This window comes from Procambarus clarkii, chromosome 51 (assembly GCF_040958095.1).
Source record: "Procambarus clarkii isolate CNS0578487 chromosome 51, FALCON_Pclarkii_2.0, whole genome shotgun sequence".
NCBI classification, from domain to species: domain Eukaryota; kingdom Metazoa; phylum Arthropoda; class Malacostraca; order Decapoda; family Cambaridae; genus Procambarus; species Procambarus clarkii.
Window position 1 is genome coordinate 8150877 of NC_091200.1, and position 21324 is coordinate 8172200.

General features: G+C 49.8%; 1 protein-coding gene across 1 annotated transcript; it reads right to left on the reverse strand.

Annotated features, from left to right (window-relative positions):
- Positions 1–4763: 4763 nt before the first annotated feature.
- Positions 4764–5957, reverse strand: LOC138351970 (zinc finger protein 512B-like). Its single transcript, XM_069304143.1, has one exon. The coding sequence runs from the start codon at positions 5955–5957 to the stop codon at positions 4764–4766; it is 1194 nt and encodes a 397-aa protein (XP_069160244.1).
- Between the last annotated feature and the right edge of the window lie 15367 nt (positions 5958–21324).

The window sequence follows — 21324 nt, forward strand, 5'->3', positions numbered from 1 at the left end:
TGGGTGGACGAGGGGACGGGGGAGTGAGGAATGGTTGGGGAGGACGAGGGGACGGGGGAGTGAGGAATGGTTGGGGTGGACGAGGGGACGGGGGAGTGGGGGATGGTTGGGGTGGACGAGGGGACGGGGGGAGTGGGGGATGGTTGGGGTGGACGAGGGGACGGGGGAGTGGGGGATGGTTGGGGTGGACGAGGGGACGGGGGGAGTGGGGGATGGTTGGGGTGGACGAGGGGACGGGGGAGTGGGGGATGGTTGGGGTGGACGAGGGGACGGGGGAGTGAGGAATGGTTGGGGAGGACGAGGGGACGGGGGAGTGAGGAATGGTTGGGGATGACGAGGGGACGGGGGAGTGAGGAATGGTTGGGGAGGACGAGGGGACGGGGGAGTGAGGAATGGTTGGGGTGGACGAGGGGACGGGGGAGTGAGGAATGGTTGGGGTGGACGAGGGGACGGGGGAGTGAGGAATGGTTGGGGAGGACGAGGGGACGGGGGAGTGAGGAAGGGCTGGGGTGTTCGAGGGGACGGGGGAGTGAGGAAGGGCTGGGGTGTTCGAGGGGACGGGGGAGTGAGGAATGGTTGGGGTGGACGAGGGGACGGGGGAGTGAGGAATGGTTGGGGAGGACGAGGGGACGGGGGAGTGAGGAAGGGCTGGGGTGTTCGAGGGGACGGGGGAGTGAGGAATGGTTGGGGAGGACGAGGGGACGGGAGAGTGAGGAATGGTTGGGGAGGACGAGGGGACGGGGGAGTGAGGAATGGTTGGGGTGGACGAGGGGACGGGGGAAGGGGGAATAGTGGGGAGGACAGAGACAGTGGAAGGTCACTGTGGCTCAACAATACACCTGTGTTGCTGAGCCACAGCAACGCGTGGCCGGGTACAGCTAGTAGAAAATAAAACCATGTCTAGAGCTAGGCTTCCTCGAGCTAAAGACCGGGTGAAGAGAACAAGGTGAAGAGGAATACAAAGATAATGAGAGATAATAATGATTACGGTTAATTCCCTATTATTTTTCCCCCTACTTCCCCATTTCCCCATTCCTGATAATACAAGAATCTCGCTCATTTTATTTGTGCTCTATTCTCCTTGTATCTTTTTTATCTTCATTATATTCACTGGTCGAGGACCGGGCCGCGGGGGCACTAAAAAAGCCCCGAAATCATCTCAAGATAACCTCAAGATAACCCTTCAACACACGCCTGGTAAAGGTCCGGTACAGCGCTGAGTGAAGACATAAAGGTGCAGTACAGCGCTGAGTGAAGACATAAAGGTGCAGTACAGTGCTGAGTGAAGACAAAGGTGCAGTGCAGCGCTGAGTGAAGACATAAAGGTGCAGTACAGCGCTGAGTGAAGACATAAAGGTGCAGTACAGCGCTGAGTGAAGACATAAAGGTGCAGTACAGCGCTGAGTGAAGACATAAAAGTGCAGTACAGCGCTGAGTGAAGACATAAAGGTGCAGTGCAGCCCTGAGTGAAGACATACAGGTGCAGTACAGCGCTGAGTGAAGACATAAAGGTGCAGTACAGCGCTGAGTGAAGACAAAGGTGCAGTGCAGCGCTGAGTGAAGACATAAAGGTGCAGTACAGCGCTGAGTGAAGACATAAAGGTGCAGTACAGCGCTGAGTGAAGACATAAAGGTGCAGTACAGCGCTGAGTTAAGACAAAGGTGCAGTACAGCGCTGAGTGAAGACAAAGGTGCAGTACAGCGCTGAGTTAAGACAAAGATGCAGTACAGCACTGAGTGAAGACATAAAGGTGCAGTACAGCGCTGAGTGAAGACATAAAGGTGCAGTACAGCGCTGAGTGAAGACATAAAGGTGCAGTACAGCGCTGAGTGAAGACAAAGATGCAGTACAGCGCTGAGTGAAGACATAAAGGTGCAGTACAGCGCTGAGTGAAGACAAAGGTGCAGTACAGCGCTGAGTGAAGACATAAAAGTGCAGTACAGCGCTGAGTGAAGACATAAAGGTGCAGTACAGCGCTGAGTGAAGACATAAAGGTGCAGTACAGCGCTGAGTGAAGACATAAAGGTGCAGTACAGCGCTGAGTGAAGACATAAAGGTGCAGTACAGCGCTGAGTTAAGACAATCCTCAGTATTCCACCACGGCTACAAAACTTATTTTTCTTTACATAAAAACTTAAAAATCACTAGTCAGACTTTGGGCCAACCTTTTCTTTTCTTGATGTTAAAACTTCCAGTTTCTTTTAAATTCCAACTTCAGAGATTTTTCCAACTTTTTTTTTTTTTACTCTGAAAACCAACTACAGGAGCCTCGGCTGAAGATTTCACCCCGTTATGTATCTAATGTTATTAGGTAACAATTCTTCGCTAATAACTATGCATTACTGTTGTTACTAGTAAACTAAATATATCGTTCAGAAGTTTACCCTCCCCGTGTCTTAGGGAATAATCACACTGCTGTTGAGAGTGAAGAATGAATCATTCAGTATCAGCCGCAGAGTATGAGGAACCAGCATGGAGCCCGCATCTTGACACACACACATATATATGAAGGTGAGGGCAACCCAGGGGATGTGCCACTAGACTAGTCCCACAACCCGGATGTGATTTATGAACACTAAAGGACCCTAACCTCACGTATCTGCTTGATGGGGTTCTGGGAGTTCTTCTACTCCTCAAGCCTGGCCTCGGGCCGAGCTTGACTTGTGAGAGTTTGGTCCACCAGGCTTGGAGCGGCCCGTAGGCCCCCCCACATCCACCGCAGCCCGGTGGGTCCTGCACTTCTTTTAGAAAATAACCTAGTTTTCTCTTGAAGATTTTGTTCGGGAACCACGTACAAAACACAGGTTGGGTGTACTCATGTCGGAAGACCTGAACTTTAAAGAACACAATAAAGTAGCCGTCACAACTGCAAGGAAAATGACAGGTTGGATAACAAAAACCTTTCACACTAGAGATGCTATACCGATGATGATACTCTTCATGACGCTAGTCATGAGTGGCTATTCTAGAGTGGAGTGCTGCTGCACAATGACAGCTTCTTTCAAAGCTGGAGAAATTGCTGACCTGGAGAGCGTGCAGAGATCCTTTACTGCTAGAATCCACTCAGTAAAACATCTAAACTATTGGGACCGACTAAAATGCCTAAATCTGTATTCTCTTGAGCGCAGGCGGGAGAGATACATAATAATTTACACATGGAAAATAGTAGAGGGGCTGGTCCCAAACCTGCACACAGAAATAACATCACATGAGACCGGAAGGCATGGCAGGATGTGCAAAATACCCCCGTTGAAGAGCAGAGGTGCAACAGGTACTCTAGAGAGAGAACCATCAACATCAGAGGCCCGAGACTGTTCAACACACTTCCACTACACATAAGGGGCATAACTGGCCGACCCCTCACAGTGTTCAAGAGAGAACTGGATAAGCACCTCCAAAGGATGCCTGGTCAACCAGGCTGGGCACCGTACGTCAGGCTGCGAGCAGCCGCGTCCAACAGCCTGGTTGACCAGTCCAGCAACGAGGAGGCCTGGTCGAGGACCGGGCCGCGGGGAGTCTGAGCCCCGAAAACACCTCAAGGTAACCTCAAGGTAAGATGTCCACTGTTGTTCCGGCAATATTTCTTATAGTCGCTGGGAGGACGTTGAACAACCGTGGACCTCTGATGTTTATACAGTGTTCTGTGTCTATGGCACCCCTGCTCTTCACTGGTTCTATCACTAGTACCTTGAAGAGAGAAGAAACTGTTGAGGCACCTTACTTTGTGATGGTTCCGTCCCCGCGGCCCGGTCTCTGACCAGGCCTCCTGGTTGGTGGTTAGGTCAACCAGACTTCTAGATGCGGCTGCTCACAGCCTGCGTATGAATAACAGCCTGGTTGATCAAGTATCCAATGGAGGTGTTTGTCGAGTTCTCTTTTGAACACTTGAGAGAAACAGGCCAGTTATGCCCCTTGTGTGGGGAGGGAGAGTGCCGAACAGTCTCGGCCTCCGATGTTGGAGTTCTCTCGCAGCATACCTATTGCACCTCTGCTTTTCAACACACTATTTTCTATTCTGCACATCCTGCCATACCTCTTGTTATTTCCATGTGCATATTTGGAACCTGTCCCTCTTAATATTTTCCAAGTGTATATTATTGTGTGGTATAGCTCGCCTGCGCAATAGAAAATAAAAGATTTAAAAAGTCTTCATTCCCAATAATTTACATGTTTTATTGAGTGGATTCTACCAATAAATTACCCTTGCACGGTCTCCAGGTCAGCAATTTATCCAGGTTTGAACGGGGCTGTTATTGTGCAACAATATTCCACCTTAGAGAGCACAAGTGTCTTGAAGATCATTGGTATGGTATCTCTTGTTTGAAAGGATATTGTTATCCAACCTGTCATGTTTCTTGCAGTTGTGACAGCTACTGTATTTGTTATTTAAATGTAAGGTCTCAACAACCAAAAATATACGCAGGAGAAGTGACCACCGGGGAAGCCTAAGGGAGACTATTGTTAATGGGTGACGCTAACATAGCAGCCCATTGTCTCCATCTGTCACTCTGTAAATATTGTAAAAGTTTTACCTCACAAGAAACGTGCACTTCACCGAGCCTACAGAGACCGATACATAGTAAATATAAATATTACGATGCTTTAATTTTGACTAATGCGTCGCATTTTTAACACCCCCCGCCACACCTGTCAACCCACACCTCAGCCACACCTGTCAACCCACACCTCAGCCACACCTGTCAACCCACACCTGTCATCTCCAACCCCCAGACAGACCTATTAATCCCCTGATTGACAGCCTTTATCCCCAACGAAAATCCAAAACAAACTTGGGTAGCAATTCTGAAGCAATTTTCTGAACTTTATTCTGCCGTGTGAATTTAAAATGACATGAGCGGGGGGATAACACGTGACGCAAGGTGACGGTGTGTTGTGACGGCCGGTGTGTCGTGACCGGCGGTGTGCCGTGACCGGCGGTGTGCCGTGACGGGGCGGTGTGCTGTGACGGGGCGGTGTGCCGTGATGGGGCGGTGTGCTGTGACGGGGCGGTGTGCTGTGACGGGGCGGTGTGCCGTGACGGGGCGGTGTGCTGTGACGGGGCGGTGTGCCGTGACGGGGCGGTGTGCTGTGACGGGGCGGTGTGCCGTGACGGGGCGGTTTGCCGTGTCGGGGCGGTGTGCTGTGACGGGGCGGTGTGCTGTGACGGGGCGGTGTGCTGTGACGGGGCGGTGTGCTGTGACGGGGCGGTGTGCTGTGACGGGGCGGTGTGCCGTGACGGGCGGTGTGCCGTGACGGGGCGGTGTGCTGTGACGGGGCGGTGTGCTGTGACGGGGCGGTGTGCTGTGACGGGGCGGTGTGCTGTGACGGGGCGGTGTGCTGTGACGGTGCGGTGTGCTGTGACGGTGCGGTGTGCTGTGACGGGGCGGTGTGCTGTGACGGGGCGGTGTGCTGTGACGGGGCGGTGTGCTGTGACGGGGCGGTGTGCCGTGACGGGCGGTGTGCTGTGACGGGCGGTGTGCTGTGACAGGGCGGTGTGCTGTGACGGGGCGGTGTGCCGTGACGGGGCGGTGTGCTGTGACGGGGCGGTGTGCTGTGACGGGGCGGTGTGCCGTGACGGGGCGGTGTGCTGTGACGGGGCGGTGTGCTGTGACGGGGCGGTGTGCTGTGACGGGCGGTGTGCCGTGACGGGGCGGTGTGCTGTGACGGGGCGGTGTGCCGTGACGGGGCGGTGTGCCGTGACGGGGCGGTGTGCTGTGACGGGGCGGTGTGCCGTGACGGGGCGGTGTGCTGTGACGGGGCGGTGTGCTGTGACGGGGCGGTGTGCCGTGACGGGCCGGTGTGCCGTGACGGGGCGGTGTGCTGTGACGGGGCGGTGTGCCGTGACGGGGCGGTGTGCTGTGACGGGGCGGTGTGCTGTGACGGGCGGTGTGCTGTGACGGGCGGTGTGCTGTGACGGGGCGGTGTGGTGTGACGGGGCGGTGTGTCGTGACGGCATTACAGGCGGTGTTGCCACTGGTTGACAACTTGTGGTGGTTACAGGTGACCAGTTAACCTGACCAACCAGACTATTGGTACTTGCAGCCGTACGTATTAGCTACTCTTTTTGAGACGTTTATGAAGGCCTTACAATCCTGGTCCCTCTATATCCCCCGGACTTATCTCTTAATACATTCACTTCTCATCGGAACCATTTTGCAGGTGTCCCAAAGTCTAATGATCTCGTAAGGAAATATGTTATAGCGTGCAAACTTAGAACCAGATCTCTTAAATATTTTTCAGAGGTTCCTGGATGGGGTTCTGGGAGTTCTTCTACGCCTCGAGCCAGACTCGAGTTGCGATAACTTGATCCAACAGGCTGTTGCTGGGAGCGGTCCGCAGACCCATATATCTTCTATAATACAGTTTGAGGAAATTTCAGCATTACCATTGATGTATGTTTTTAACTCGTGATGTCGAAGTCCGTATTTATTATTAGTGACGTCCCTCTAGGTACTGTATTCTTCAGGATCCACCCGACATCTAATTCCAGCCAGCTTATTTTACTGTCAGGTGACAGGAAACGTGCCCAACCATTTCTGTCCCGTTCGGGAATTGAACGCGGGTCCCCTCGATTGTGAGCCTTGGACGTAGACCACTTTGTTTAGTAAATTTCGACATGTTAACTGGAGCAGTTAATGTGTGAGAGACCTCAACTTAAAGTCCAGAGGCCAGATTCACGAAAGCACTTACGTACGTGTATATCTTTCCTCAATCTTTGACGGCTTTGGTTACATTTAATAAAGCATTTACAAGCATGAAAACTTCCCATTCAACTGTTGTTATTGTTATAAACAGCCTCTTGGTGCTTCGGAGCTCATTAACTGTTTAATAATTGTGAACAAAGTCTCCAAAGATTGAGAAAAGATGGACAGGTTAGTAAGTGCTTGCGTAAGTGCTTTCGTGAATCTAGCCCCTGTTCGTTACTGTACCATCACTGGCTGCCATCTTGTAGGAAAGATTACTATTATTATCCAACCGAAATTATTTATTGCGACTGTGAGATACATTATTGTTCTTTAAGGGTAATAATTTTTGGTATTATTACTCAGTTTTAAATTGGTTTCCTTCCGCTCTGTGGTCACATTATTACGCTCAACATCATATATTGTGTTGCCGCCTCAACTCTTGCTTTACAGTAGTAGTAGGGAGGTTCGCAGTGTCCTATTCTTATAACAAAGTCTAGTGTTATCTGCACAGGATGATACAGCAGCATATTGGGTTTCTCTATATTGGATATGAGAATGTAGGAGTATTGGAGCAAGTATAGTGGCCGTGGTGCCACTCTCACACGAAGGATGCTGCTGAGTGTGCTTTGTTTGCAAATAGAAAAAATTGACCCAACAAATTGTATACTTATTCCTTTCTTGTGTATTTTATGTGCTATCACAAAATGGTCACATTTGTCGAAGGTTGTCACCATGTGAAGAATACGAATGAATGTTGCTTGTTGTCTGGTATGTTTAAACCATACCGGAGCGCTCCAGCAGCTGAGAGGGGCAGAAGCGTCCTGTTCTACGCTCATATAAACCAAATGTTTGCCAAACGTTGTGATTAAAATGTGTTCCCGGATGCTTAATACTTCACACTTATTCCAAGACCTTCATGGAATGCGATGTTAATGATGTCAGTCTATAGTGTTTGCAAAGGCTTTGATCTTCATTTTGTTTACGGAGTATCTTGTCTTTACTGAATATTGAGGCTCTGCGGTATTTACTCAACATTCGGTAAATATAGACTGGAAGTAGTGTGGGCGTGGGGCCGAGGGCCTGGGCGTGGGGCCGAGGGCCTGGGCGTGGGGCCGAGGGCCTGGGCGTGGGGCCGAGTGCCTGGGCGTGGGGCCGAGGGCCTGGGCGTGGGGCCGAGGGCCTGGGCGTGGGGCCGAGGGCCTGGGCGTGGGGCCGAGGGCCTGGGCGTGGGGCCGAGTGCCTGGGCGTGGGGCCGAGGGCCTGGGCGTGGGGCCGAGGGCCTGGGCGTGGGGCCGAGGGCCTGGGCGTGGGGCCGAGGGCCTGGGCGTGGGGCCGAGTGCCTGGGCGTGGGGCCGAGTGCCTGGGCGTGGGGCCGAGTGCCTGGGCGTGGCGCCGAGTGCCTGGGCGTGGCGCCAGAGTGCCTGGGCGTGGCGCCGAGTGCCTGGGCGTGGCGCCAGAGTGCCTGGGCGTGGCGCCGAGTGCCTGGGCGTGGGGCCAAGTGCCTGGGCGTGGGGCCGAGTGCCTGGGCGTGGGGCCGAGTGCCTGGGCGTGGCGCCGAGTGCCTGGGCGTGGCGCCAGAGTGCCTGGGCGTGGCGCCGAGTGCATGGGCGTGGCGCCAGAGTGCCTGGGCGTGGCGCCGAGTGCCTGGGCGTGGGGCCGAGTGCCTGGGCGTGGGGCCGAGTGCCTGGGCGTGGCGCCAGAGTGCCTGGGCGTGGCGCCGAGTGCCTGGGCGTGGCGCCAGAGTGCCTGGGCGTGGCGCAGAGTGCCTGGGCGTGGCGCCAGAGTGCCTGGGCGTGGCGCCGAGTGCCTGGGCGTGGCGCCGAGTGCCTGGGCGTGGCGCCAGAGTGCCTGGGCGTGGCGCCGAGTGCCTGGGCGTGGCGCCGAGTGCCTGGGCGTGGCGCCGAGGACCTGGGCGTGGGGCCGAGTGCCTGGGCGTGGGGCCGAGTGCCTGGGCGTGGGGCCGAGTGCCTGGGCGTGGGGCCGAGTGCCTGGGGGTGGGGGCCGAGTGCCTGGGCGTACTTCAGCTAGCAGCAGTACCGTTAGGGAGAGATGCTTGCACCCAGAGTTGTCGTTACTCTCACCAATATGCTTTGTTGTCCCTTTAAAAATCGAGGCAGCAAAGGAGGGTGACGGACAACGACAGAGAGCAGTGGGCAGTGATAGGAAGAGACGGGTGGTGAGGGGTGGTGACGGGTGGTGAAGGGTGGTGACGGGTGGTGAAGGGTGGTGACGGGTGGTGAAGGGTGGTGACGGGTGGTGACGGGTGGTGACGGGTGGTGAAGGGTGGTGAAGGGTGGTGAAGGGTGGTGACGGGTGGTGACGGGTGGTGAAGGGTGGTGAAGGGTGGTGACGGGTGGTGACGGGTGGTGAGGGGTGGTGACGGGTGGTGAGGGGTGGTGAGGGGTAGGGATGGGTGGTGACGGGTGGTGACGGGGGGGAGGGGTGTGCCATGGGAAGGCGTGGGTTGGCATCAATGACCGGTGCTGGTGGTGGCAGACCCTCTCCCAGTACACACACACACACACCAACACCCGCCGCCTCCAGGGTAACTCATGCTCATTCACACACTCATCTGCTCCCATTCACACTGAAGCCCGCGTCCTCGTGCGCTACGCCGCTTCCCAACTGCATGAATGCACAAGACAAAATATTATTTACAATACCATACCAAAACAAACAATTTTTAAAAAATATGGAAAAAAATCATTTAAAATAAAAAAAATAATCTATTTATCTGTTAGAGCATTATCTGATTCCTTTTAGTTTTTCAGCCGAAGACTCGCTGCCTTTATCTCATCATTATATCATTAAGTAGAAGATGTAAGGACTGAAGGAAGTGAAGGTCTTGAGGGCATCATGTGATCTCTCTCCAGGAGCGTGGGGAGGGGGGGGGGAGCAGCTTGTAACTGTCACTACTATATGTCATCACACACACCTCCCTCACACGCATGCTGGCCATCCTACTCCTGCAGCAGCTGCACGCGCGCGCACGCACGCACGCACGCACACACACAAATGGTTGTTAGAGTTTAACCCAACCAAATGTAATGTAATGAAGATAGGTGTAGGGAGCAGGAGGCCAGATACAAGGTATCATCTGGGAGAGGAAATTCTTCAGGAGTCAGAGAAGGAAAAAGACTTGGGGGTTGATATCACGCCAGACCTGTCTCCTGCAGCACATATCAAGCGGATAACATCAGCGGCATATGCCAGGCTGGCCAACATACGAACGGCATTCAGAAACTTGTGTAAAGAATCATTCAGAACTTTGTATACCACATATGTCAGGCCAATCCTGGAGTATGCAGCCCCAGCATGGAGTCCATATCTAGTCAAGGATAAGACTAAACTGGAAAAGGTTCAAAGGTTTGCCACCAGACTAGTACCCGAGCTGAGAGGTATGAGCTACGAGGAGAGACTACGGGAATTAAACCTCACTTCGCTGGAAGACAGAAGAGTTAGGGGGGACATGATCACCACATTCAAGATTCTGAAGGGGATTGATAGGGTAGATAAAGACAGTCTATTTAACACAAGGGGAACACGCACAAGGGGACACAGGTGGAAACTGAGTGCCCAAATGAGCCACAGAGATATTAGAAAGAACTTTTTTAGTGTCAGAGTGGTTGACAAATGGAATGCATTAGGAAGTGATGTGGTGGAGGCTGACTCCATACACAGTTTCAAGTGTAGATATGACAGAGCCCGATAGGCTCATGAATCTGTACACCTGTTGATTGACGGTTGAGAGGCGGGACCAAAGAGCCAGAGCTCAACCCCCGCAAACACAACTAGGTGAGTACAACTAGGTGAGTACACACACACACACACACACACACACACACCTGCACCTGCAGCAGCTGTATACACACCTACTCCTCCAAATGGTTTGCACACCCACCCACTCCTCCAGAAGGTGTGGACACCCACCCACTCCTCCAGAAGGTGTGCACACCCACCCACTCCTCCAGAAGGTGTGGACACCCACCCACTCCTCCAGAAGGTGTGGACACCCACCCACTCCTCCAGAAGGTGTGGACACCCACCCACTCCTCCAGATGGTGTGGACATCCACCCACTCCTCCAGATGGTGTGGACATCCACCCACTCCTCCAGAAGGTGTGGACACCCACCCACTCCTCCAGAAGGTGTGGACACCCACCCACTCCTCCAGAAGGTGGGGACACCCACCCACTCCTCCAGAAGGTGTGGACACCCACCCACTCCTCCAGAAGGTGTGGACACCCACCCACTCCTCCAGAAGGTGTGGACACCCACCCACTCCTCCAGAAGGTGTGGACACCCACCCACTCCTCCAGAAGGTGTGGACATCCACCATCCACAACATTTACCCACACCTCGAATAAGCTTGCACTACTCTGCAACATAAATGTTTGTTAACTACTTTTATTCACAACTCCAGTCCCTCCCCTCGAAAAAAATCCTCTTATAACCTCCACGTAAATCCTCTCAAATCTGGTTCCTTTCAGCATGGAGGCGGCGGCACTCATCCGGGCGGAGGGGGTCCAGCAGGCTCCTGGGGGCCATCCGGGCGGACCATCCGGGGAAGCAGGGGGCTCGGGGTCCACTGGGCCTCCAGGGACCATCCAGGTGGAGACATGGGGTCCACTGGACCCCAACCATTTGAATAGAGGGGGGTCGAAACGTGCCAAGGGACCGCCTCGACGCACCACTCCATAAACCTTACACGTACCTGCAAAGAAACAATACAATGGTTAGAAAACAGTCAGGTAAGTGGTGCCTGAAGCCCACAGTTACTGTGGAGTCATTTATTCATCGAGAAATTAAATTACAATAAATGAGACATTATTCCAACCCATCTTTCAAAAACATCAGTACTTATAACAACTATTTGGTCGACTGGAATGAACTGTTGCAGCAAATAATAATATTAACTTTTGTATTACTCATTTTGCAGAGGGCACGAAAAAACACTTCTAGGCCTAGTATAGCACACATATATGTACTATTTTAGGCCTTAAGAGCGTATATTAGGTCAACATTGTTTGAATGGATTAAGGCTAATTCAGTAATACACGACGAAAACATTTTGGCTCCAACAACCCATTATTGTTGACCAAATAATTACTGTCATTTAGGAGGGTGTTGTAGTCCTAGCCTTGAGATATAACAATAATATTATTCCAGTGTCTCCTTGTTTGAGGTCAACCACTGGTGGTGGAGGGTGTGGGAGGTCAACCACTGGTGGCGGAGGGTGTGGGAGGTCAACCACTGGTGGTGGAGGGTGTGGGAGGTCAACCACTGGTGGCGGAGGGTGTGGGAGGTCAACCACTGGTGGTGGAGGGTGTGGGAGGTCAACCACTGGTGGTGGAGGGTGTGGGAGGTCAACCACTGGTGGCGGAGGGTGTGGGAGGTCAACCACTGGTGGTGGAGGGTGTGGGAGGTCAACCACTGGTGGTGGAGGGTGTGGGAGGTCAACCACTGGTGGTGGAGGGTGTGGGAGGTCAACCACTGGTGGTGGCGGAGCGTGGAGGTCAACCACTGGTGGTGGCGGAGCGTGGAGGTCAACCACTGGTGGTGGCGGAGCGTGGAGGTCAACCACTGGTGGTGGCGGAGCGTGTGGGAGGTCAACCACTGGTGGTGGAGGGTGTGGGAGGTCAACCACTGGTGGTGGAGGGTGTGGGAGGTCAACCACTGGTGGTGGAGGGTGTGGGAGGTCAACCACTGGTGGTGGAGGGTGTGGGAGGTCAACCACTGGTGGTGGAGGGTGTGGGAGGTCAACCACTGGTGGTGGCGGAGCGTGGAGGTCAACCACTGGTGGTGGCGGAGCCGTGGAGGTCAACCACTGGTGGTGGCGGAGCGTGTGGGAGGTCAACCACTGGTGGTGGAGGGTGTGGGAGGTCAACCACTGGTGGCGGAGCGTGTGGGAGGTCAACCACTGGTGGTGGCGGAGAACCCTTGCTTGCACGTGACGTCACGTGGACCAGCTTCGGGGGTCAAATTACGCTGTGTTCGGACTATTTACACATTATATCGTTAGACATGAGCTCTATCGAGGCTTGTGACTTGAGAAAGATAATTAACTCCCATCACAACAAAAGTGGAACACTTGTACGTCATCGCGATTATTCTCAGTGTTAAATCAACCTGTAAAGCTCAATATTCACATCTGTGTAAAAACCCGAACACAGCGTTATTTGACCACAGCGTGACGTCAGTGGCAATGACCTATAGTCGCACATCTAGCAAATATATGGCGTTAGCCGCACCTACATCACACAGTTAACTGTTAACTGTTAATACACTCTCTCGTGTGTGTGTGTGTGTGTGTGTGGTGTGTGTGTGTGTGTGTGTGTGTGTGTGTGTGTGTGTGTGTGTGTGTGTGTGTGTGTGTGTGTGTGTGTATTCACCTAGTTGCACTCACCTAGTTGTGTTTGCGGGGGTTGAGCTCTGGCTCTTTGGTCCCGCCTCTCAACCGTGTGTGTGTGTGTGTGTGTTACCATGATCACCACCTACACAATTTTCAGATGAATTGAGTGTGGGTAAAAACTAACTATGTAGCACGGGTGAACACGAACAAGAAGATACAAGTGGAAACTTAATATTAAAATGAGCCACAGAGACATTAGAAAGAATTGGGTCAGTGTTAGAGTAGTTAACAAATGGAATGCATTAGGTAGAGATGTGGTAGAGACAGACTCCATACACAGTTTCAAATGTAGATATGATAGAGCCTAATAGGCTCTGGACCCTGTACACCAGTTTATTGACGGTTGAAATGCGGGACTAAAGAGCCAAAGCTCAGTCCGCAAGCACAACTAGACGAGTTCAAACCAATATTTGTATTTTGTATGACAAATGTTTTTGAAAGTTAAAATTAACAAAATTGTATTTGTGACCTTATTAAAGGTCATGAATACGGAACGACTGATTACAATGCACAGCTGGTCATTTCAAACCCTATAAGCATTACTACAGATTCCTTCCTTTCTGTCATCATTATGGCTGACCTCGAGAGCGTGAGAAGTGGAGATTACCTTGCGTTGATTATGGGGGCTCAATGACCCCGCGGCCCGGTCCCCGACCAGGCTTCTTGGTTGCTGGACTTGTCAACCAGGCTGTTGGACGCGGCTGCTCGTAGCCTGATGTATGCATCACTGCCTGGTTGATCAGGTATCGTTTGGAGGTGTTTATCGAGTTATCTCTTGAACACTGTGAGGGGGCCAGTTATGCCCCTTATGTGTAGTGGAAGCGTGTTGAACAGTCCCGGGCCTCTGATGTTGATAGAGTTCTCTCTCAGAGTACCTGTTGCACCTCTGCTCTTCAACGGAGGTATTCTGCACATCCTGCCATGCCTTCTGGTCTCATGTGATGTTATTTCTGTGTGCAGGTTTGGGTCCAGCCCGACTATTGTTTTCCATGTGTAAATTATCATGTATCTCTCCCGCCTGCGCTCAAGAGAATACAGATTTAGGCATTTTAGTCGGTTCCAATAGTTTAGATGTTTTACTGAGTGGATTCTAGCAGAAAAGGATCTCTGCACGCTCTCCAGGTCAGCAATTTCTCCAGCTTTGAAAGGGACTGTCATTGTGCAACAATACTCCACTCTAGGGAGCACTAGCGTCTTGAAGAGTATCATCATCGGTATAGCATCTCCAGTGTGAAAAGTTCTTGTTATCCAACCTGTTCTTTTTCTTGCAGTTGTGACGGCTACTTTATTGTGTTCGTTAAAGGTAAGGTCTTCCGACATCAGTACACCCAGGTCTTTTACATAGTTTTTTCGTTCTATGAATTGACAGGATTTTCGCAGTTTCCGTTTTTATATTTTCATTTTTTCATTAGCGCAAGAGCTGGAACTTTTCTTCGTTAAACACCATATTATTTTCTGTAGCCATCTAAAGACTTGATTTACATCAGATTGATGGTTTGCCGTGTCCTCTATGTTGCCTACTCATAAAAATCCTAGTGTCATCTGCAAAGGATGATACAGTACTATACATTATGTCCTTGTCTATGTCCGATATGAGGATGAGAAAAAGTACTGGAGCAAGCACAGTACCCTGGGGGACTGAGCTCTTCACGGTTGATGGGCTGGATTTTACTTTCTTGACTATTACACATTGGGTTCTGTTAGTCAGGAAATTGTAGATCCATCTGCCTATTTTTCCGGTAATTACTTTTTGAACCCATTTTATGTGCAATAACACCATGGTCACATTTGTCGAAGGCATTTGCGAAATCTGTGTAAATTACATCAGCGTTTTGCTTGTCTTCCATCACATCTAGTGCCATGTCATAGTGGTCTAGCAACTGTGATAGGCAAGAGCGCCCTGTTCTGAAACCATGTTGTCCGGGGTTATGGAGATGCCATGTATTTTGTGACCTTACTTCTTAGCACTCTTTCAAAGATTTTTGTGTGTGATGTTAGTGCTATCGGTCTGAGTGACAAATTCAGGCCATCCCTCTTAAGTGGCAAGCAACGTCCCCATCCTCCCTGTCACTCATTGATTCCCTACATGTGATCTCGCTTATTTAATAAAATATATGAATTAAACCGGGTACTGAATTTCAATATAGTTCATGATTCATCATGCATGATTGACCATAGCTGCCAGACTAAATGAACAGTGGCAAGTAGGGAGCGTAGGGTTTTCACATTCTTGCCCTCCACTGGTTGGAGGAGCTTAGTTAATGTATATGTAAGGTGTGATCAAATGGTGGAAGCTTCTCTCCCAAAAATTACCAGCAGCTCTCAAACCATTGTAATGGGTGATTTTAATGCTAGACACACTAGCCTGGGTGACACCAAAACAAACAGGAATGGCAGAGTCTTTGTAAAATACTTAAGAGATAATAACATGTCCGTATTCAACTTTGACTCCTCTAATGTCACACACCTCAGGGGTGGCAGACTTGATTATGTCATTGGTCACGGTCTCATTGATAATGCTGTCGGAGGATCAATTGTTCATGAATTAGTTAGTGATCATTTTGCCATATTCAGTTCATACACTATCAATAATGTCAAACCCCTAAGCTTGGAAAAAAAATAATTAATATCCCTGAAAATTTCCACATGCTCTTCAAATTCCGCATTTCTGAATGGTATAACACTTACTGCTTACTACCGTCAATGCATTATATGAGGACCTGGTCACTGAAGTAACCGCTTTTTATGACAATGTTGTAAAATCCACAAGACCCAAACCAGTGAGGAAGGGACAGAGGTGGTTCACTGACTCACGCCTTAAGCCCCTGCATGACAGAGTTCTATTCCTAGGCTGAGCAGTATAAAACACATAAAACAGCTGACACCCTCAACATATTTCTTAAAGCCAGCCGAGAGTTTAGAGAGCTAAAGGAACAGGTGTATAACCAGCACTGGAACAGTTTCTGCAAGGCATCAATCATGCAACATTCTATCCCAAATGTGGAATAAAATTAAAAAGATTTCTCGTCCTAGCAGTCGTACAACTTGATCACCATTCACCTGTAGACTATGCCGACATGCTGCTTCAGCAATATGCAAGCACTGCTAGTATAAGCAGCCTGCCCCTAGATGTGCAAACTATCTGGCTAGTACTAAAATAAATCGTAACTTCAATATTGAAATTGCCTGTAGTGAAATAGGGCCTGATGATAACTATGGCATAACCCCCTTTGAAATTAAAAATGCACTCAAGAAAGGTAAGGCTACCTCTCCTGGAGAGGATGGCATCACATACAACACCATGAGAGTACTTGCTGAGCTGCCAAATAGCCCTTTGCTAGAATTGTTTAATCAAAGTCTAAGACAGGGTGTTTACCTGACCGCTGGGCACAGGGACTCATAATACCCATACCCAAGCCTAATTCACAAAATTTAGACCCATTTCTCTGACGTCGTGCATGTGCAAAGTTCTTGAGAGAATTATTCTCGACAGACTAATGTTTCAAATCAAGCCCCACCTTGCCCCTAACCTGTATGGTTTCCTTCCTGGAAGAAGCACACAAACTTGCTTTGCTGAGTATTTTATCAGAGGGGGACCAAACTCTCAGGCGGCATTTATTGATCTCCAACTGCTTTTGATACAGCAAACAAAGAAATAATCCTAGAACAGCTAGCCTCTTTTGGAGTTAAGGAAGACTGTTGACATGGCTCAGGGGTACCTGAGTAACAGAACCGCCTCAGTCCTTTTCAAGGGGGGTCAAAAGTAAACTCTGTGCACCCTTTGAGTTGGGTACAACCCAGGTGTGGAGTGCTAAGTCCCACACTGTTCAATGTTCTGATGCACAAATTAACAATTGATATTCCCACACTACCTGACGAAGCCGTCATTTGTTATGCCGATGATATATGCATTGTTGCAAATTCCCAAACTAGACTGCAAGCTCTACTTGATTCATCGCTGCTAAAGCATTGAATGTGGTCTTGTTATCTCTATAACTAAATCCAGAGTTCTCCATCCCAAAGAGAAAACTCATGTCCCTATAGCTTTCAAGGTCAACAGCCAGAACATTGAAACGTGTGGGCAGCACAAATACCTTGGAGTTGGTATTAACAGTGACATTGTAAATGATCTACACCGTAGGTTAAAAGAAAGACTAAAACCATTGAGAACACTTACTGGTAAGAATATTGGTATCAATATTAAATATGCTAGACTATTCTATATGATGTTTGTTAGATCTCTCGTTGATTATAATGCTCTGCACTTAATTAATTTCCCCTCTGTGTTGGACAAACTTGAAGTAATACAGAACGAGGCCATGAGGATAATTCTTGGTGCCCCAAGATGCACAAGAATCATCAACATGAGGGAAGAACTGAAGTTTCCAATCATACTAGAGAGAATAATGCAAGTTAACACTACCTTCTGTCTTAAAGTCATGAGAGATCCTACATCTCCTACATTGCTCAGAGACAAATTATTTAGTGCTGTTAACACCCTTTTGACTGGTGCCGACATACCAACTCACTCCTTTTATGATAATTGGCTGAGAAACAATGCTTACAATCTCATTAAACTTAACATTCCTTTAAAGTGCAATCTACCAGTCTCTGATATTCCTCTTTATCTGTACCCCCCATTCAAGTATCATACACACCTGTCACCAAGAAAGATAATGAGAATCTTGCTCTACTCAAAGCTGTCACTCTTGAAACAATTGCCTCCTCCATCGAGAGTCTAAGATCTTACGAGCACTGTGTCTACACCGACGGCTCAGTCCAGTCTTCTACTGGACGGACTGCAGCGGCATGTAGGTTTTATAGAAATAATATTTGCACAAAGTCTGTCAGTGTCAGGCTAAACAACTGGCTGACTCCACACAAGCAGAACTAGCAGCATTACATTTAGCAACCAGCACATTAAAAAATATTGGAGGAGGAATAATATTCTGCGATTCAAAGTCTGCTCTTCAAGCAATCGAAAACTTCTCTTGGAAGATCGACAGCAAGAACCTCATACTCCCAATTATAAATGACCTAATTGATGCACAGAGTAAAGGGTCTCGAATCTCCTTTGTATGGATACCCTCACACATAAATATAACCCATCATAATGAGACAGACATTGCAGCCAAATTAGCGTGTAACAAGTTTGAAGTTGAATTAGATCTAGGTATCCCCATCTCTGCTGTCAAAACTGTATTGGTCCAAACATTCAGATCTGATAGGAAAGAACTTACTGACTCCCAACGACCTGAAAGTACTAGTATAAAAAGCTATGATTTGTTCAGATCTGAAACCTACATCTATGGACAGCACAAAACGTCCACTAGACTGTGCGACACAGTGGTTGCAAGGATCAGGTTGGGTTACCGTTACCTGTGGCAGGTGGCTGCAGGTGACGGGTCTCCCAATCCTGAGCACTCCAGTTGCAAACTCTGTGAGCAGGAACTACGGCATGATCTCCCGCACTACATCACTGAATGCCCAGTTATTAGACCTTTCAGACCAGTTGGCATGAGGTACCTGGAGCTTTGCAATTACTTTATTCACTCTCGTATTCTTGAAGATATTCTCACAGTATACCCAAAATTTGCCAGTGCAGGCTATTAAACACATGGCTCTGTATGACTAACCATCCTGTACTCCACTTCATATAGTCTAGGGTAGCTGCACTAATGCAGATGTACCTAATATGTTAATAAAAAAAAAAAAAATGAGCGGTACAATACCGCGCGCTAACCAACTGCCTTTGTAAGCACGGTACATATACTCACACTCCATTTCTAGGAGACAAAGTAGATGAGAATTTTAGACATAGCTAGCTCTTGATACACACAATATAACCCTGCATATAGTCTAGGGCAGCTGTATAAATGACTAGGTGTTCAAGTATGTTAGGGAGATATACATAATAATTTACCCATGGAAAATAGTAGAGGGGCTGGTCCCAAACTTGCACACAGAAATAACATCACATGAGACCAGGAGGCATGGCAGGATGTGCAGAATACCCCCATTGAAGAGCAGAGGTGCAACTGGTACTCTGAGAGAGAACTCTATCAACATGAGAGGCCCGAGACTGTTCAACACGCTTCCACTACACATAAGGGGCATAACTAGCCGACCCCTCACAGTGTTCAAGAGAGAACGTGATAAGCAGCTCCAAAGGATACCTGATCAACCAGGCTGTGACTCATACGTCAGGCTGCGAGCAGCCGCGTTCAACAGCCTGGTTGGCCATTCCAGCAACGAGGAGGCCTGGTCGACGACTGGGCCGCGGGGTCGCTGAGCCCCGAAATCACCTCAAGGTAACCTCAAGGTAAATAAACAAGTAAATAAACGGGTACTTAACAAGGCCTCACATATAATTCAGGTTAGTCCAGTCTGGTGTTAAGTGCTCTGGCTTCATATAACGTGTGTGATTACGTATTCAGGCTCCTGCAACTATGACTATTTTGATGGTGCATTATGAACATAACTTATGTCAGTTATGCTGCAGTTCCCGTGGCGCAGTGGTAAGACACGCCCGGCGCTTCGCGAGCGTTTTGCCCCGAGTTCGTATCCTGGCCGGGGAGGATGGACTGGGCGCCAATCCTCAACTGTAGCCTTTGTTCACCCAGCAGTGAATGGGGGTACCTGGTTGGTAAACTATTTGCTGGATCGTATTCCGGGGAAACATTAAATTTAAGGACCTGCCCGAGACGCTATACGTGCCTGTGGCTTTACAAGAATGACGGAACTCTTGTATATCTAAATACTAATAATAATAAAAACTTGCACCCGCACGCACACACTCGAAGAACTCGAGTTAATCCGGCATTATAGTAGGAAAAATAGTAAAACATAACATTTGTTAGTATTTACTATTCGTATTTACTATTTGTTTGCAGAATCAAGCTATTAGCTCTTGGACCCCGCCTTTCTAACCAATTTTTTTCTTTATTATATCTACTACATATATTTCTAACACACGTACACACACACACACACACGTGTGTGTAGGGGTCTGGTAGCCGAGTGGACAGCGCGCGGGACTCGTAATCCTGTTGCCTAGGTTCGATTCCCGGACCAGGCAGAGACAAATGGGGTAGTTTATTTCACCCTGATCCCCCTTGTTACCTAGCAGTAAATAGGTACCTGGGAGTTAGACAGCTGTTACGTACTGCTTCCTGGATGTGTGTGTGTGTGTATATGTGTGTGTGTGTGTATGTGTGTGTGTGTGTGTGTGTGTGTGTGTGTGTGTGTGTGTGTGTGTGTGTGTGTGTGTGTGTGTGTGTGTGTGTGTATATGTGTGTGTACTCACCTAGTTGTACTCACCTAGTTGTGTTTGCGGGGGTTGAGCTCTGGCTCTTTGGTCCCGCCTCTCAACCGTCGGTGTGTGTGTGTGTGTGTGTGTGTGTGTGTGTGTGTGTGTGTGTGTGTGTGTGTGTGTGTGTGTGTGTGTGTGTGTGTGTGTGTGTGTGTGTGTGTGTGTGTGAATGTATGGGGGGGGGGTCACGGGGTATGCTTCATATTAAGCATACCCACAGGCTGCACCAGGGCTCCTCTACCTTACCCTCCCTCAGGTCAACAGCTACGCGACCCATAAAGGACTTCAGAAGACGGGGAAACAGACGAAGAAATAAGAATTGGAGAAAGCGAGGAGGCAAGTAGGTCTCGTAAATTAGGTGTTCGTGGATCCTTTTCATGTCTCTGGACGCTTGCCAACCTCATGATTTAAAGGGAAAGGAAGGGAGGGAGGGAGGGAGGGAGGGAGGGAAAGAGGGAGAGGAAGGGAAAGAGGGAGAGGAAGGGAGGGAAAGGAAGGGAGGTGAAGGGAGGGAATAGGAGAAGGGCGGAAGCGAATTAGTCAAAGTGGCCAAGATATTTTGGAAAGCGTTAGTCTAGAACAATGCCTTCAAACTTTCTTTTCTTGGCTCGTGCCTTCCAACCTTCCCAGACTACTTATATTGGAGTTTAGGCCTTATAGTCCAGGTTCAAGAATCAGGCAGGTGTTCCAGCGACATGGTTTCCCTAGAACGATCCATCAATAGTTTTACATTCTGATCCCTACATATAGTGAAGGGAGGGTACTCAGTCGTTCCACCCGGGCGAGTATGACTACCGGGGGGCGCGGGTCGGTGGAGGGCGGTCGGGTTTCGAGGGGGCGCGCGGTTCGGGGGAGGGGGCGCGCGGTTCGGGGGAGGGGGCGCGCGGGATGGGAGGGGGCGCGCGGGTTGGGG

Bases quoted from the DNA above. Each gene is read 5' to 3' on its own strand.
- LOC138351970 (XM_069304143.1), bottom strand. From the start codon at position 5,957: ATGCCGTCACGACACACCGCCCCGTCACACCACACCGCCCCGTCACAG.